Source organism: Diceros bicornis, chromosome 6, assembly GCF_020826845.1.
Source record: "Diceros bicornis minor isolate mBicDic1 chromosome 6, mDicBic1.mat.cur, whole genome shotgun sequence".
In the NCBI taxonomy this organism is placed as follows: Eukaryota; Metazoa; Chordata; class Mammalia; order Perissodactyla; family Rhinocerotidae; genus Diceros; species Diceros bicornis.
Window position 1 is genome coordinate 82,134,847 of NC_080745.1, and position 16,512 is coordinate 82,151,358.

Here is a 16,512-nt window from a genome sequence, read left to right on the forward strand (position 1 = left end):
CAAGGCCCAAGGCCCAAACGTCAGTGGGCTCAGGGAGACTTAGGCCAGAGTCAGCAGCCCCTTGCCGTTTGCAGACCTGAGCATTCTGACGTCTGTCCACTGTTGCACAGATAAGGAGTGGTGGGGGTGATAGGAATGCCCTATGTGTTCACTACTCAGCTCCGTGTGTTCATTGCGTATTTGGGTTCATTACAAGTGCATATTCATTATGTGTTCATATTTGCTGCATGTGTTCATTACATGTGTGTTCATTATGTATGTGTGTCCATTGTTTGTGTCCCTATTGTGTGCATGTTCATCACGTGTGCACACTGCAGAGGACGTGAGATGTGACAAGGCCCTTCAGAAGTCCTTCCAGCTTTGAGAAATGCGTCCTCTGAGACCCTGGGGTTTGTGAGGAGGGAGAAGAAGGGCGTACCCAAGACAAGTGGAAATTGAAGTCCTCGTCCCCAACATCTGGCTTCCAGTTGGGGAAGGGGACTCTCCACAGGAAACAAGAGGACAAAATGAGGCAATGAGGGAGCCACAGTGCACTCGCTCCATCTCCCAAGCCTGAAGGGAATATTAAGTCCAACAGGCCTGGCCCCTGCCATTGGAAGGTTATGATCTAGTCTGGGGCCAGATACCAGGACCCAGTGGGTCTGAACAGCAATGGGAGATGCCGAGGAAGAAGAGGGCGCCTGGTCTGGGCGTGGGTGTGGATGATTGGAGGGGCTGGCCTGCTGCTGCTGCTGGTGGGGGAGCCCAGGCCCGAGTAAGTAAGAGGAACGCACAGGCTTAATGCCAGTCAGGAGGGAGTGTGTCACTGGCTTGACCTTGAGCCCCCCACCCCCGCTGTCTCCCAGCCCCTGCGGCTGGTGGACAGGCTCACTGGGGTGGGATGCAGGCTCTGGAGCCTCGAGCAAGACCAACATCAGCCTGACATCTTTTCCCCATCTCTGCAGGGGGCGGAGGAAAGCGCAAAGGGAAAAGCAAGAAGTGGAAGGAAATTCTGAAGTTCCCTCACATTAGCCAGTGTGAAGACCTCCGAAGGACCATAGGTAAGCCGTCCTGTCTCGAGGGGGCGTGGGGTCAGGTTGAAGGGAGCAAGGAGCCTGTTAATGGCCAAAATGGTGAGTCAAATACAAATAGGTCGGAGCTCCAGGCTGATGTCATTGCTAATTGACATAAAGATGCAACCAGCATTCACTGAGTATTTGGTGTATGTTGGGTAGAATTCTCTCTCAATTACCTTGTGAGGCAGGTGTTGTTATTTTACTCTACCTTTCAGAGGGGGACACTGAAAGTTGCATAGCCTGTGGGAGGGTGGTGGAGGTGGGCCAGGTCTCGCAGCTTTCCACCCTTCCTTTCTGGAGCCCACGGGTCCTGTCCTCAGGAAGCAGCCCCAGGCTGTGTGAGCTGAGGCTGGGGTGAGCATCTGGGCTCCCCTGTCCTCTTGCCAGGGATGTCAGTGCTCACTAAGTAGCCACCGTGCTCAGTGGCACAGCCCAGTTCTCTTTATCCAGCACCCACAAGGCCTGGCGCCTCCAACAGCAGAGGGGGCTTGTCTCTCGAGGGGCTGGCACAGCCGAACAGGCCAAGTGAGGTCCGTCCCCGGCCCCACTCGGGACATGCTGTGGTGAGGAGGCTGGGGTGACTGGCGAGGGCTCCTGGAGGTGGGGGTGATGAGGCTCCTCCATACTGGTGGGGGCCCTGGTCCTTCTCCCCCATGTGCCCTGGGGTGGGGCACCCTTCCCCCCGTGGCTGTGTGAAGGCTTCATATCTGCTCCTGACTGTTGGAGGATCCACGGAGTGCTGGATGTAGGATGGCTGTTACCCAGAGCTCTGCAGGCCTGGCTGCTCTTGGGACTCCTGCACGAGTCCCCTGGATGTGCTGCCCTGTGCCTGCTGTAGAAGGTGAGGCCACTCGTGGATATTTAGCTCTTCTGAATGGCTTCTCCATGTGGCCTGGCCTCCACCAGTTTCCTGGGCCAAGTGGCACTTGCATGGCATCGCACGCCTGCTCAGTTCTGGCCCCGGGGCCCACCCTCCAGATTCTTCTGCTGCACTGTGACAGCAGGTGACAACTGCTCCCTCTGTGTGCCCCGCATGCCCAGCATGGAGTAGGAGCTTGGTTAATTGGCATTTATGAAATGAAAGGAAGCTACCTGCACCTCATGAAGGCAGATGTGAGCAGGTGAAGAAGGTAGGGTGCTAAAGGATGGGAAAATGTCCTCAAGACCCAGCTACCATCCTTAAAACTTCAGGTCTGAATCCCCACGGTGGTCTTGGAGCCGAGAGTGGAGCTGACCTAAGGGATCAGGGCCTCTGGGTCCATACAGACTAGGGTCAAACCCCACCCTCTCTACCAGGCACCTGACAAGTTACTTAATCTTGCTGAGCCTCCGTTTCCTCAGTTGAACACAGTGATCGTGCACCTGGTCAAGTGAAACCATGTGTGAAAAGGGCATTGCTGGAGACCTCCTCAGGAGCCCAGACCCACTCCCTTCAGCACTCCAGCTTGCTTTCTGGAAGGCCCAACCGCACCCATCCTACTGGGCCCCTCCTGTGTTGGGGCTTGGGTGCCCACGTTTGCTTTTGATGCTAGAGGAACCTGTGGCAGGGTGGGAGAGAAGCTGGGGTCTTCTCCTGGGGCTGGGAGAGTGTGGGGGAGAGTTTTGCCACTGATAACTCTCAAGTGGCCTTCAGAGAGGGGAGGGGAGGGAGAGCCCCCCTGGAGTCTGGCATTACCTCTCCCGGGGGCCCATTTTATTCTTCATGCTAATTTAGGTTTGGAGAGAATAGGGTGGGGATGAGGTAGGGACCTTGGTTGCCATGGTCGCCGCACACCCCTGGAGAGCCAAGCTCTATTCTCTGTCCTCTTTGTCCAGGATGAGCAAGTTCACTGGCTACCAGAATGCCCTTCCTGGATGCTGATCCCAGCTTTTCCTCAGTAGACCCCAGGGAAGGGCTGCCACTCATCCTCAGAGCCAAAGGGCTGACCCAAGAGACCTTTCTGAGGTGTTGATTTGGAGGAGAGAACTTGAAATAGGGGAAAAGGACCCTCCAAAAGGGGGAGCTGTGCAGAGAGGCAGGGTAGCTGTGTAAGGACCAGGCTCACCTGGGAGGGGTCTTACCTGCGAAGCCTGCTCTTGGGAAGCCATTTGCTTCTCTGCCTTTGGGTAAACTGCCTGCAGGTGGTGGTGCCAGGAATGCCCCATGGGGCACAGCCAGGGCTGAAGGCCACTCCCTCACAGAAGCCTCCTGTGACCCCTGAATTTCAGTTAGCTCTTGGCTAGGGTCTTTCAGAGCATCCTGTCCCCTTCTGTCGGAGCACGCCTCCTCAGCTATTGTTTGATGTCTGTTTACCCCTCGAGTGTGAAAGGCTCTTCAGGAAGGATCTTTTAAATTCACCACTGTGTACCTGGTGCCTGGAGGTGCACAACAGACATTGGTCAGATGAGTGAGCAAAGGAAAGAATGAAGAGGTGTGAGTAAGGGAACACTGAACTTAGACAGTGTTTCCAATAAATGGAAGAGTGTTGAGAGTAATGTGAAGAGCATTTATACATCTGCCATCCAGATTAAAGAAATCTTAGTATTTTGCTGTATTTGATTTATGTGTTTCTTAAAAACATAAAACATGTAAATACAAAATATAGGACTTCTGGTTCCAGACAAGATGGAGTAGATGTGTTGTTCCCTATCCCGCCCACCAAGGACAGTCAAAAGCTCTGGATGTTATACCATAAAACAAACATAAGAGGATTCTGAAAGGTGGAGAGAAGGCAGGCTGGCTGGGGACCTCGGGATGTGAGGAAGGACATGCCAGGGAGCTCCTGGGTTTTCTTTTTTGCCTCCCTTATATCCCAGGGACTGGGTGCTGGAGAAACTTAAAACCCAGAAATGACAATGGGTGCAGACAAAAAAAAAACCCCTCCCCCTGAAAAAAAGGCCTGTTCTGTCTAGCCAAAGTCCCGGGAAAGGGGCAGCTGAGCTGAGTGGGGAAGCTGTTGGTACAGCTGGCCACTCCAGAACTGTCACACCGTTGCTCTAGTTCACAACAGCAGCGTGGATCCTCGCGTGCTGCCTTTCTTCTTACTTAACCTCGTTTCAGGTTCAAAGACCCGGTGCACCCTTCCTCTCCAAGACTCTCCTCTCCGACACACAGAATCTGATCCTTTGAGGTGAACGAGACCAGCTGAGGCTCAGTGCCCCACCCCGCCCCAGACTTCCAGTACCCTCACTCTAGCCCTGCTGCCACGAGGCTTCCAGGCATTGCCCCAGAAGTGCCACAGATGTCCCTCACCTTCCAGTTGGCCTGGCCCCACCCTCTTCACTTCCGGTTCGGGGGACCCAGGAGCATAGGATTCGCCTCTGAGCTTTTCTCTGTCCGAGGACCCCACCCCAAAGACCCCATCCGCATCAGTCCCTCTGGGTCCAGAAACAGACCTCTTGGCAGGGCCCACTCCCCTGGGAGGGTGTGAGAAACGTGCGTGCTGGCGTGTGAAAATGAATTCTTCTGTTCTCCTAGAGCGCATTGAAAAGACTCTGTGTGTGTGAGTGCAGCGCGAAGAGAGGCCCGGGAGAAACAGGAAGGCCACCATAAACCAGGGGGCTGCAGCTCGGGCGACGGCCCGGGACGTGGGCCTTCCCGCGTGTTTACAGTCCGTCGCCCTGGTGTTTGCCCAGCCTCTGCTGGGGTCCTGCTGGAAGGCTTTCTAAAATAAAAATCTCATTTCTTTTCTAGACCAATACACAAACCAAACAGTGGCAAATGCCGCATTTATTTTTCTTGTGGACACATGAGCTCACTTTCTGAAGCTCTTTGGGAGGATGTCCCAGAGCAGGCTTCTGGCCAAGGTGACAGGGCCCAGAGGGCAGCGTGGATGGTGCAGTGGGAAGGCTCTTGGCCCACAAGGACCCGGGGACGCTGCCCCTCTGGATTGCCCGGAACAGTGGTCAGTTGAAGCCTCGCCCTCTCTTGCCCTCAGCACTGCTCTGCACAACCACAGGCCATTTCCTCCCAGCAGCCAGAGTGACTTTGAAAAACAAAAACTGCAGCCTGTGAATCTCCTGGGAAACCACTGCAATGGTTTTCCATCCCACCTGGAATAAAACCCAAACTCCTTACCATGGCTTATGAGCACTTGGGCCATTGGGTGAAGCCTAGAGACCCCTTCTCAGAATAATGTTCTTACATGTATAAAATAAAATATGTAGCGTTATAAAGGAAACCAGTTCTTTTCAGATACAGTTATTAGATACTTTAAAATTTTATGATGTAGAAATGTATGTGCTTCTTTGTTAATACTTTAAATCTTAAGTTCTGGCAGCTAGTCTAATAGCTACTGTAATTTTGATTTGTGATGAGCCTAAGTGATATTTCCAGATATCTGCCGTAGCAGTGATATGAAAGGCTCTGCGATTTCGGTTGTTGACGAGTCCCAGGCTCTGCTAACGTTACTGTGGGGTATTGTCTACATTTGTGACTTGAGGAAGTGCTCGTTTTCAGTTAGATGTTGGTGAAAAGAGACTACGTTTTTTTCCGTCTAATCCATGGACCCCCATATCCGATCTACAGACCTCTTGGCAATGCCCTTCCTCCTCTGCCCTACGTGAGCCAGCCCTCACCTTTGTCTCAGATCACTCCTACGTTTTTTTCCGTTTAATCCATGGACCCCCACATCCGATCTACAGACCTCTTGGCAATGCCCTTCCTCCTCTGCCCTACGTGAGCCAGCCCTCACCTTTGTCTCAGATCACTCCCTCCTCCTCCATTCACAAGCTGCACTGGTTGCCTTTTTGTACTTCGAATACCCCAAGCTTATCTCCAGCCTGGAGCCTTTGCACCTGCTGTTCCCTCTGCCTGGAATGCTCTTCCCCACACTTTTTCCACGGGGTCTTTAAGTCTCGGCTCGGATACTGCCCCTATAGAGAAGCCTTCCTAACCAGTCTCTAGAAAGAAACCATACTCTCTTTCTAATTGTATCTTTCACATAGTGCTGTTTATTGACGTTCTTTGCCCATAACTCCATCTGAGGTCATCTTTTGTTTAGTTGTGGACGTGTATATTTTCTGTCTCCCCCACTGAACTGGATGTCCCAGGAAAATAGTGACTGTGTCTTGTCTTCTCTGGCTCACCACTAGAACAGTGCCTGGCACACAGTATGGGCTCGTTAAATATCGGATGAATGAAGGAATGAATGAGGTGAAAAATTGGCAATTAGGGCTCTTTTAAAAAATTTGACATGTGCTTGCCATACCCACATTTAATCTTAGCCAGTGGTTTAAACTTAAAGTCATAAAAGTTTAGACTTAGGAAGCAGCTTTGAGAGCATCTGCTTTAATACCCTTTCCGCCCATCCTTACTAGATACCTGAGGAAGCTTAGCACAATTACAGGACTGGGGCCACAGTCTCACATCCACTAAGCGGGGAAGGCAACCTGGTGGCTCCTGGCCCAGGCCAGTTTCTCCTGAGGCTGCAGTTTGAGTAATTCTCACAGTGATATTAGGTTTACACGAGTCCTCAACTCCAGGAACTGGAGAGTATCTTGTACAACCACCCATTTCAGACATGAGTAAACAGGCTCCAAGAGGAGAAGTGACCTGCCCAGGACAGTCCAGCTCTCCAGTCCTGACCTACTGCTTTCTGCTCCCCAGCATCATGTTGACTTGCAAACATTTTGGACATCAGCCCCCAGCCAGTACTCAAAGCAGAGAGACTCATTAGGTGCTCAAAGGGATAGACGTTTCTGTCTCTTTCTCTCTTTGTGTTATTTCATATGTATGTATTGCACGTTCATTGAGCACTTGTTATGTGCCACCCATTGGGAAGACACACCTGATTCCTGCTCCCTGGAGCTCTTTCATAGCTTCGTCCAGGAGACTGATGGAAATAAAGAGGTGATAACAAATTGAGAAAGTGCCATGATGGAGGAACAGGTTGCTGAGCTGGGGAACAGTATTGCGTGTCCTCCACCCATCAGAAACTTCCCTGGAGGAAGTGGCGTCACTCTAAACCTCCCAGGGCATCTCTTTGTGTGAGCTCCCTGAGGGCATGGACCACCTCCTTTCCATCTTGGCACAGTGAGTGGATGGATGAATGGATGAATGGATGGTGGATGGGTAGGTGGATGAGTGGATGGATGAATGGATGGAGGCATGGGTGGATGGATGTGTAGATGGTTGGGTGGGTGGGTGGTTGGGTGGATGGATAAAGTGGCTGAATGGATGTTGCCCTCCCTCCTCCCCAGCCTGGAAACCGTAACAGTGATTGGCAGTGATGAGTATTAGGACAGAGATTCCTTGCTACACGTATCTACTTCCACGGTGAGCCCCAGACATGAGTAACTTATTTTAGACAGTCCTGGCAGAGAGCAGACAGACCGTGAAAGGAGGAAAGGTTCTCTAATGTCTGCTCGATGAAACATCAAATAATGACATTATTAGTTAATAAGCTAATTGTTCACATAAGATAATTAGAGGCCCCAAGTCAAAGAAGTTCTCAGAATGCCCAAAACTTGGAAGGCAGGAACGTCATTGTGAAGATAAAAGATTGTTGAGGTCTGCAAATATTTCTCAGTGACCCAGAAAGTTCTGTTGGGCAAAAGTGTGGCATTTTTATTTATTTAGCTCAGGCTCATTGCGTACTTTATTCTTTCGTTAAAAAAAAAAAGTATGAGGGGGCTTGCGTGAAAGAGTTGATTATTCCACAGTTGGGCAATATTTCTGTAGGAACTGTCCAAGAGCTATATAATAAATCAAGGCCCCCTCCCTCCCCGCTGGCGAGTCTGACGTTTACGAGGAGGCTGTGCACAGAGCAGCTGCTGCGGTGCCCCATGCCCTCGCGGACGGACGGGACAGGGGAGATTTCGTATGCCTTATGGGACAGCCTCTTGCCAAAGCCTTAACTCTTTCCAAGAGCAGAAGCTCTAAGCTGCGGGGGATTCCTAGAAGAAAACATAGAATCTTAACATTAAAGAACAAACCCCCAACACTGTAGTAATGTGAAGACTGCCTTGAATTAGCCAAGTACTTGATTGTTCATTCAGCATTGCTCACGATCTTTAAACAAGAGATCAGCCTACAAACATCAGTTGAGTCCCTACTATGTGCTAGGCATTGTTGCAGGCACAAGAGCTGTACCGCTAGCCACAGGAGCAGTGCAGTCTTGTGGAAGGGCCTCGGTCACTGGCGCTGATGTCAAAGGGTGGCTCTGCTTGCTCCCAGCCATGTGACGTTAGGCAAGTTGCTTAATTTCTCTGGGCTGCAGTTTCTTTGTCTATAAAATGAAGACACTGATTCCAACCTGGTAGAACTGTTGGGAAGGCCAGCAGAGTGCCAAGCACATGCCATCATTGCCATCATAGTCATGGTGCTAGTGGTTTGCGAGCAAAGGTTGAGGACCCTTTGGGAGGGCTTCAGTTTCCCGTGGAAGCTGAACTGGCTACAAATAATGAATGGGGCTAGCTGTTTCTGTGTTCACATCATGTGGGTGCGATGCCCTAGGGACCCCCACCTGGGGTCATCTGAATCCTACCTTTCCTTGAGCCCCTGCCTCCAGCCTCCCCTTCCTGGGGGCCCACCCTGATTCCTGCAGCCCTCAGCCCTCCTTCCTCCCCTTGGCCTCACAACACGCCCAGGGAAGCCCATAGTGTCGCACTCTGCCCAGACCTCTGGCCTGATGGGTTTCTTTGCAAGGATATACGGGTATTCTGGAAGGTTGCACCTCAGAGTCCTAACAATGGTTACCCCTGGAGAAGGTATGGAGGTCAGACGTTAGCTTTGTCTGCAAGATGATTTTTTAAAAAGAGAACGAATTGGTGTGTTATTTGTGTAATTAAAAGTTGAATGAATAAAGTCTGGCTCTGCTGCCTGATTCCACAGTAGGGCAGAGGGGATGATGATGCCATTTTCCTCTTTCCTGTTGACTTTGTGTCCCCTGATGAGTCTGTGGGCTCCAAGAGGATGGATGGCAAGGTTTTGGAGGGAAGCCCGGGGCTGAGTCAGCTCAGTCTAACCCTGGACCCCATCCCTGGAGTCTTTAGCCTCTTCCTCGGCTACTCATCTCTGCTCTCTGACTGGCAACGGCCCCTTAATCAGCCCCCAGTGGTCTCCTGCCTGCACACTGTCAGTGCTCAGTGGGTGGAGTGGGGTGCCTTGGGGCCTCCCTGCAGATGATGCAAACAGCCTCCCTCTCTGCTCGCCCCTCCTCAAGGGCCACTGGTCCCCTGGCATTGCCAGGCACAGGGCAGGGTCTGGAAGGGAATCTGGGTTCCTGGGATGGGTCCCACCCCACCTGAGGGCCCGCGTGACCCAGTCCCCTTCAGGCCTGCCAGGCTAGCATGAGAGCTCTCGATTTCTTCATCAGAGAAACCGAGTCCTTCTTCAGACGTCATTCCTGTCCTTGGGGTGATAAGGGCGCGTCACGTCTGTCGTTCTGCCACTTGCCATACTCCGATAAGGCACAGCGTCTGCTCGTCCTTGCAGGGCAAGATAAATTTAGATGTGTCGGATTTAGAACATCAGGTGACCTGTTTGCAGCTGTAGCTCTCAGGAGGGAGAGGGTGGCCTGACTTGTCTGTCCACTATTTTCTGGGCATTAATCTCACCTCCCCACCAAGATCAGCAGCCACTTGAAGGCAAGGGGCTGGTCCTCGGTGCCCACGACAAGCTTGAGTGCATGCGAGCCGCTCAGTGATCCTAGTCCGTGGGTGTTGAGTATGGAGATTCTTAGAATGGGGCACTGATAGGGATTATATAGACAATCTGGAATTGTGGTTTTCAAAGGCTTCTCTTCAGGAAGCGTGAGCGATCAGAACAGGCTTCTACTGCGTCAGGGTTTCTTTTAACCTTTTATATTTGAGCTTCTGTGTAAGATTTTATTCTAGGGTTAAAACAAAGTTTGAAACCCACTGCTCTAGTCCAGGTCTCCCCTTTTCTAGATAAGTAAACTGAGTCCCAGAGAGACAGGTGACTTGCCAAGGTCTCCCTGTGACCTGACTCCCAGGCAGCCTTTCCCCCACTGTCTTCATCTGCTCAGACTGCCATAACAAAGTGCCACAGACTCAGGGGCTTAAACAACAGAAATTTATTGTCTCACAGTTCTGGAGGCTGGAAGTCCAAGATCCAGGTGTCGACAGTATTGGTTCCTCCTGAGGGCTCTACTCCATGCCTCTCTCCTAGCTTCGGTGGGTTGCTGGCAATCTTCAGCATTTCTTGGCTTGTAGAAGCATCACTTCAATCTCTGCCTTCATCTTCACATGGCCTTCTCCCAATATGTGTGTGTCTATGTCCAAATTTCCCCCTTTTATAAGGACACCAGTCATATTGGATTAGGGCCCACCCTAATGACCTCATTTTAGCTTGACTACCTCTGTAAAAACCCTATTTCCTAATAAGATCACATTCTGAGGTACTAGGGGTTAGGACTCCAACATATCTGTTTTGGGGGACACAATTCAACCCCTAATACCCACTTTCTCACGTGATCTGTAGAGTTCAAGTTCGAGGGGCCAGAGGCTCCTGAGTCCCACCAGGTCTGGGGGTAGACCTTTCCCCTCCCTCCTGACCCTGGCTCAGGGTTAACCCCTGCAGGCCCAGGCTGACTGCTTTCCCACAGGCCACGAGAATGTCTACGGGAGGATTAACTGCTTTCCAAACCATGTTGCATGGCGCTGTTTCCTTCCCTCTTTTTATGTTGTTGTTCACGTCATCATAATTGGTAAATTATTTTGCTAAAAAACATACAGAAAATTTTAAGGAAAAGCCACCTGTACTTTTACCACTCAGCTGTAGCCACAGTTAACACTTTCATGTAATTCCTTCTAGCTTTTTTTGCCCTGTGCACGTATCTAGGGATTTGTTTAACTTTTTTCTTAATGTAATTTAAAAAAATATTTTGGGCCGGCCCCGTGGCTTAGCGGTTAAGTGCGTGTGCTCCGCTGCTGGCGGCCCGGGTTCGGATCCGGGGCGCGCACCGACGCACCACTTCTCCGGCCATGCTGACGCCGCGTCCCACACACAGCAACTAGAAGGATGTGCAGCTATGACATACAACTATCTACTGGGGCTTTGTGGAAAAAGATAAATAAAATAAAATAATTATAAAAAAATATTTTCCCACCTCATTGAAACTCTCCATGAACGTGCTTTATGTTTTTCCATTTGACACATATTTACTGAGTGTCAGGCACGGAGGAGACATCAGCAAACAAAACAGAAATTCCTATTCTCATGGGCTACCCCTCTCCGGGTGAGTGAGGACCTCCGCGGATGATGGGGAACCAGCCTGTTGACCTCCACGCCACATCGGTCCAGGCTCCCGAGCTATCCTCACCTATGGCTTATTTACTTCCTGTGGGCAGATTCTTCCTTGAAGCTCTCTTGAAATTAAGCCCTCACCCATGAGCCCAGCATGAACCTGATTTTCAAAGTCTTCGTCTCTATCACATGTATATATTGTACTATTTGTGTTCTTTTTTTTTCTAGTTTTTGCCATTACAATTAGTGTTCAGATGAACATCTTTATATTTCATTACGACATTGCAATCTCTGGCTCAGAGCTGAGAAAGCCCACACTGTCTTTTTGAAGGCCAGATGCATTTAGCTAAACCTGAGCAGTGTGTGCAGTGGCTTCCCTTGGAATGTTCCGTTTCCAGCTTGCATTTGCATCTGCAGACACCATTAACCTGAAATGTGCCGCTGATGGACAAAGCAAGTGAGGTTTGGTGAGCGCCTTGGCTCCGCTTGCCAGCCCTGATTCACTGCCGTCGCAGGCATGAGAAGGGCTTTTCTGTCTGTTTGAAGGCCTGTCGCTGAAAACAGGGGAAAAACAAGCTGGTTTATGCAGCAACGGGGACCTCAAACCAGCACAAGAGGCCAGCCGACCCGCAGCAGCCTGAGCATGACAGAGTTCTGCCCCGTAAAGAGACACTAGGACAACACTTTTAATGGTCTCTGCCCAGACTCTACGGAATTTATTTCCCAGGCTTCGTCTGCTCACCAACAGCTTGGCAGCATCTCCCCCAGTGTCTGCCTCAGAGCATTAAACACCCCTTGTTCCGAGTACCTGGAGCAAGCACCCAAGAGAGAGTAAGCAGAAAAAATGTGCGTGGAGGATATTTGGGGCAAATATAAACTTTTCAAATTAAAAAGGCAAAAAAACCAACCAAAGAACAAAAAGAAATGTATCCCCTAAAGAGCTCCTGTTAACTTCTAGCCGTGGCCCTTTCCAGTCAGTGTTAGAAAGGAAAATGCAAAAATCAAGAAACATTTTGTGTGCTGCTCTTTGTTTGTTTTTTCTGTTTCACGGTTGTGCTGTCCATGCCTCATCTTTAAAAATTATTTTTAGTGGTTGGGGAGCCGCTCACCGAGCACAGCTGCTCAATGCCAGCACAGCGTCCCATCCCCAGCTCCTGGCCCCTCAGCCCCCCGCCCAAGATGATTCCAGTGGTGGTCTTGCTCTTACTCCTTTTGGATGAACAAGCAGTGGCCCTGGGAGAGCCTCCGCTCTGCTATATCCTGGATGCCATCCTGTTTTTGTACGGTATTGTCCTCATCCTGCTCTACTGTCGACTCAAGATCCAGGTGTGAAAGGCAGCCAAGGTCAGCTGTGAGAAATCAGATGGCGTTTGCACGGGCTTGAGCACCCGGAACTTGGAGACTTATGAGACCCTGAAGCATGAGAAACTGCCAGAGTAACTTGAGAACAGATGCCCTTGGTCACATCCTTCTTCTGCTCCTGGTTCTCTTCCCAGCCCTTGTGGTTGGCACCACCTATGTCTCCCTGCCGTTCATGCCAGCCGACCCTACCCCTGTAATGATGCTGTGCACCCCATTAATGGGCATCAGGGGTTCCCCCTCCCTGTCAAAGACCTATGCTCGGATGCTGTTCATTAATGTTTATATTCTATTTTCACCCCCGCACCCCGCCCTGCTCCTCTTCCCCATCCCTGACTCGCAGTAAACGATGGAAAGGGAGTACCACCAATAAAGCTGCCACAGGCTGGGAACAAAAATTATTTTTTAAATTATCTTTTAGTTCTTTCTCTCTTTACAAAAATAATATACATTCATTGATGAAATTTTCAAAGTATAATTTAAAAAGAAGAAAATAAAAATGGCCAATGAGATAACCACCGTTAACATTGTGGTCTGTGGCCCTTTTGTAGTTTATTCTGCTTCTAGAGAGAGGGTTGCACCACCTGTCATTTGCTGCCCTGTCCAGAAGTCAGATGTCATTTTAAATTGAAATACACAGTTGCAGAGTCCCCACTGGACTGGGCGATGGAGGACCTCAGTTCTCATGCCACCCCTTGATTCTGTGGCCTTGGGAAAGTCACTTAACCTTGATTTGCTCATCTTTAAAGTGAGGATCCAGTCATCTCTCCCTTAGTGGATGACTGAGTGGCCAGAGGAGTCACTGGTAGAAAGTGCTTTGTAAAGCGCTCTGCAGATAGTTGCTGGCTGCTTTGATATGATCGTGTGACCCTTCGGTTGGACAAATGGCTGAAGTCGTTTTCCTGTCTTCCTGGTGAACTGTGACCCTTCTTTCTAAGGCCGCCCCGGTGTCTGCTGTTAGAGAAAATCACCACCCTCCCTCTGGCTGTCGGAGACCTGGGAGTCTCCCTCTCCCCCTGCCCTGCCACCCCCCACCCCTGCCTAGTGCTCGGATCCAGTTCCTCTCCAAGTCCAGGCAACTCGGCCTCCACCGTACCTCTTGGGGATACCCCTCTCTCCCCGTCCCCACCGTTCCCCTTGTCCTGGCCACCACCCTCTCCTGCCTGAACTCCTGTGTCGTTCCAGACTCCTTCTAGGCTCACTTGTTTCAAACCAAGCTCCACACAGCAGCAGAAGGCTCTTTGTAGAATGTCCATCTGATCACGCCATCACTGGCGTCAGTAGCTTGCCGTTGTGGTTGGGAGGGAGCCAGAGATCTTAGCAAAGCTGACCAGGCCCTGTCTTACCTGCCCGTGCCTACTGCTCCAGCTTCCCCTCCTCCTCCCTGTCCCCTGACTCAGCCCTTCCTTCACATTTCCTCCCTTCTCCAGGCCTTTGCTGGGCACACTTCCCTAACTCTGCTTGGTGATCGACTCAACGTGGGGCCTCTGCCTTGCAGGTCGCTTCCTCCAGGAAGCCTCTCCTGGTAACCTCTGCTGCCTGGGTTTGGTCCTAACCCTGTGGCAGTCTGAGGACTGGCCTCCATCCTTCACTTGACCTCAAGGTAGAGCCTGGTCTGCCTGGCACTGCTTCCCCAGCACCCAACACAAGTGTCTACTCTGCCCCAGGCCCTTTACGAATCTTGATTTTCTTTCCTTGCTCAGATATTTTTGTCTTAATCTTCCTAAATCCTGGAATGATTGCTGATGGGTCTTATTTTTCTTTGAGTTCTTTTAAAAAGCCCTGGAAGTGTGGATGGAGAACAGCCTTTGCCTTGTCAATTCTGAAGTAGCTGCTTTTATCAGAAATGGTTCAGGGCAGAGATGACCAATTGCACCCCCAAGGGCAGTGACCTCAGTTTTCTTTCCCCTTCTGAGTCCCCAACCGACTCAAGAGGTGGCGAGGGAGGGGTGCCTGCTGCCAGCACAGCTGTCACGCTGGTCCCTACTGGTTGTTAGAGCCTGACCGGTGGGCAGAGACGGGCACAGAGGTGATGCTGCTCCAGACTTTTGGCTGAGCCCAGCCTGGGGCAGAGCAAGGTGCTGAGAATGGCTTTGCCAAAAGACTCCATCATCAGGCTTGGATGTCAGCAACCCTGAGAGTGCCCGGCAGCTGCAGGCACTGTACTTTTGCCTCAGGCAGGTCTCCTGGGACAAAACTCTTGAACCCAGCTCAGCCAATCTGGGATGGAGACCACAGTGACTAGCATGAGTTCTTGCATCAGAGGGACCTGGGTTTGAGCTTGGCTCTGTTCCTTACTGACTATGACTTTGGCCAACTGTTTAACTTCCCTAAACCTTAGTCTCTGTCTCTGCAAAATGAGAATAGGAGCGTTGCAAGGATTAAATGAAGAAATGCTTGGGGAAGGCTCTGCGCAGGGCCTGGCACACGTGAGTGCTCATGGGCAGCTGGCTCATCATCACCTTCCTCTGCACCATCACTGTTTTCAACAGTCCCAGTCAGTTCAGAGCTTTATTTCTTGGTTCCCCCAGGTGGTGGTTGCCAGGTCCTGCTGGTTTTAAGTTTATCTGTTCATTCGTTCGTTCATTCATCTGTTAAGCCCTTGCTCTGTGCCAGGGATCCGGGGAGCTGCCAGGTGGTGGGGGGCTGCTTTCAGGAGTGCCTCTTGGCAGCATAGGCTGAGCCACATTTATTGCCTTCATGTGATGTGAATATAACCCTTTTCCCTTAGTGCCACTCCCATTCCTCAAATCTCTATTTCCTAATTCTCGCAGACTTAGAGTTCTGGATGGTACCCCCTCGCCCCCTTAAAGGCCATCTCATCCATCCTTCTGCCTCCAGGCAGGAGGGGCCTCAACCACCTCAGACACGTTGGGTGATAGCCAGTCCCATCCACAAAGCCCTTTTCAGCTTTCACTCTGGGCAAGGCCCTGCGGAGGGTCTCAAGGGGGTATGGGAGGCCAGCTCCATCCCTCAGGGAGCTGTTCGTAGTTGGGAGATGGGGCAGAAAACACACACATGACTCTGGGTAACAGCCATGTGAAAGTGGGCAGCTGTCAAATGTCCGTCCTCAGTACCAAGTCCCCAGAGGGGGGTCAGGGACATTTATGTGGGATGGGAAGGTTGCGGTTGAGTAGGTGGGCGAAAGGAAAGACTTTTGGGGTCAGCAACAGGTTCAGCATCATCAGCATCATCCAACCAGCAAGCATTTCCTGGGCACTTACTGTGGCTGGGCATCGGGCTACTTGCTTTACAACACACGCTCACTGAATTATTACAAAACCGTATGGGCCAGGTGCCATGTTCCCCACCCCTATTTTATGGATGAAGATGCTAAGATTCAGAGAAATTACTAAATTGCTCAAAGTTACAGAGCTCTGGAAGAAGCAGAGCCTGGATTCAAATCTGGGCCTGAGTCATGGCCATGCTGCTGTGGATTTCCACCGGGTTCGCCAGGCTTTCCCCTTGGAGGTGGGACAACACAGGGCACATTGGGTAGATGATGTGTGCACTGCTTTGGTGGGCTTTGTGCAGGGAAGTCACGAGGGAGAAGGTCCAAGAGAGGCTGGGTCAGGACAGAGACACCATCCACGGCACCAGCCTGAAAGGTTAGGTCTTTGTCCTGCAGGTAACAGGGAGCCGTTGAATGTTCATCTCTGATAGCCCCGTAGCCGTCCTCAAGGTGAGAATAGAGAGCAAAGAGAGGCTGTGGACAGAGCAGGCTTGGCTTCCAGGATGATATGAGATTCATTCACTTCTTCTCCAGATAGTTATCATTTGCCTACTGTGTGCCAGAGCAAAATGAGACAATGTTTTTCAAGCACCCAGCTCTGGACCTAGAATGTACCATAAATGGCCTCTATTTCTGATGATGCTACGCCATGGCTCAGGTGACTCCCCAGGAGGCAG

General features: G+C 51.0%; 1 protein-coding gene and 1 pseudogene across 2 annotated transcripts in view; both read left to right on the plus strand.

Annotated features, from left to right (window-relative positions):
• Positions 1 to 16,512, plus strand: part of GRK5 (G protein-coupled receptor kinase 5) — a 224,409-nt gene that overhangs the window by 102,213 nt on the left and 105,684 nt on the right. For both annotated transcript variants that reach the window (XM_058544109.1, XM_058544108.1), the window contains exon 2: positions 945 to 1,040. In XM_058544109.1, the coding sequence (XP_058400092.1) occupies positions 945 to 1,040 (96 nt within the window). The remainder of the gene's footprint in view (positions 1 to 944; positions 1,041 to 16,512) is intronic.
• Positions 10,929 to 13,007, plus strand: LOC131407489 (high affinity immunoglobulin epsilon receptor subunit gamma-like; annotated as a pseudogene).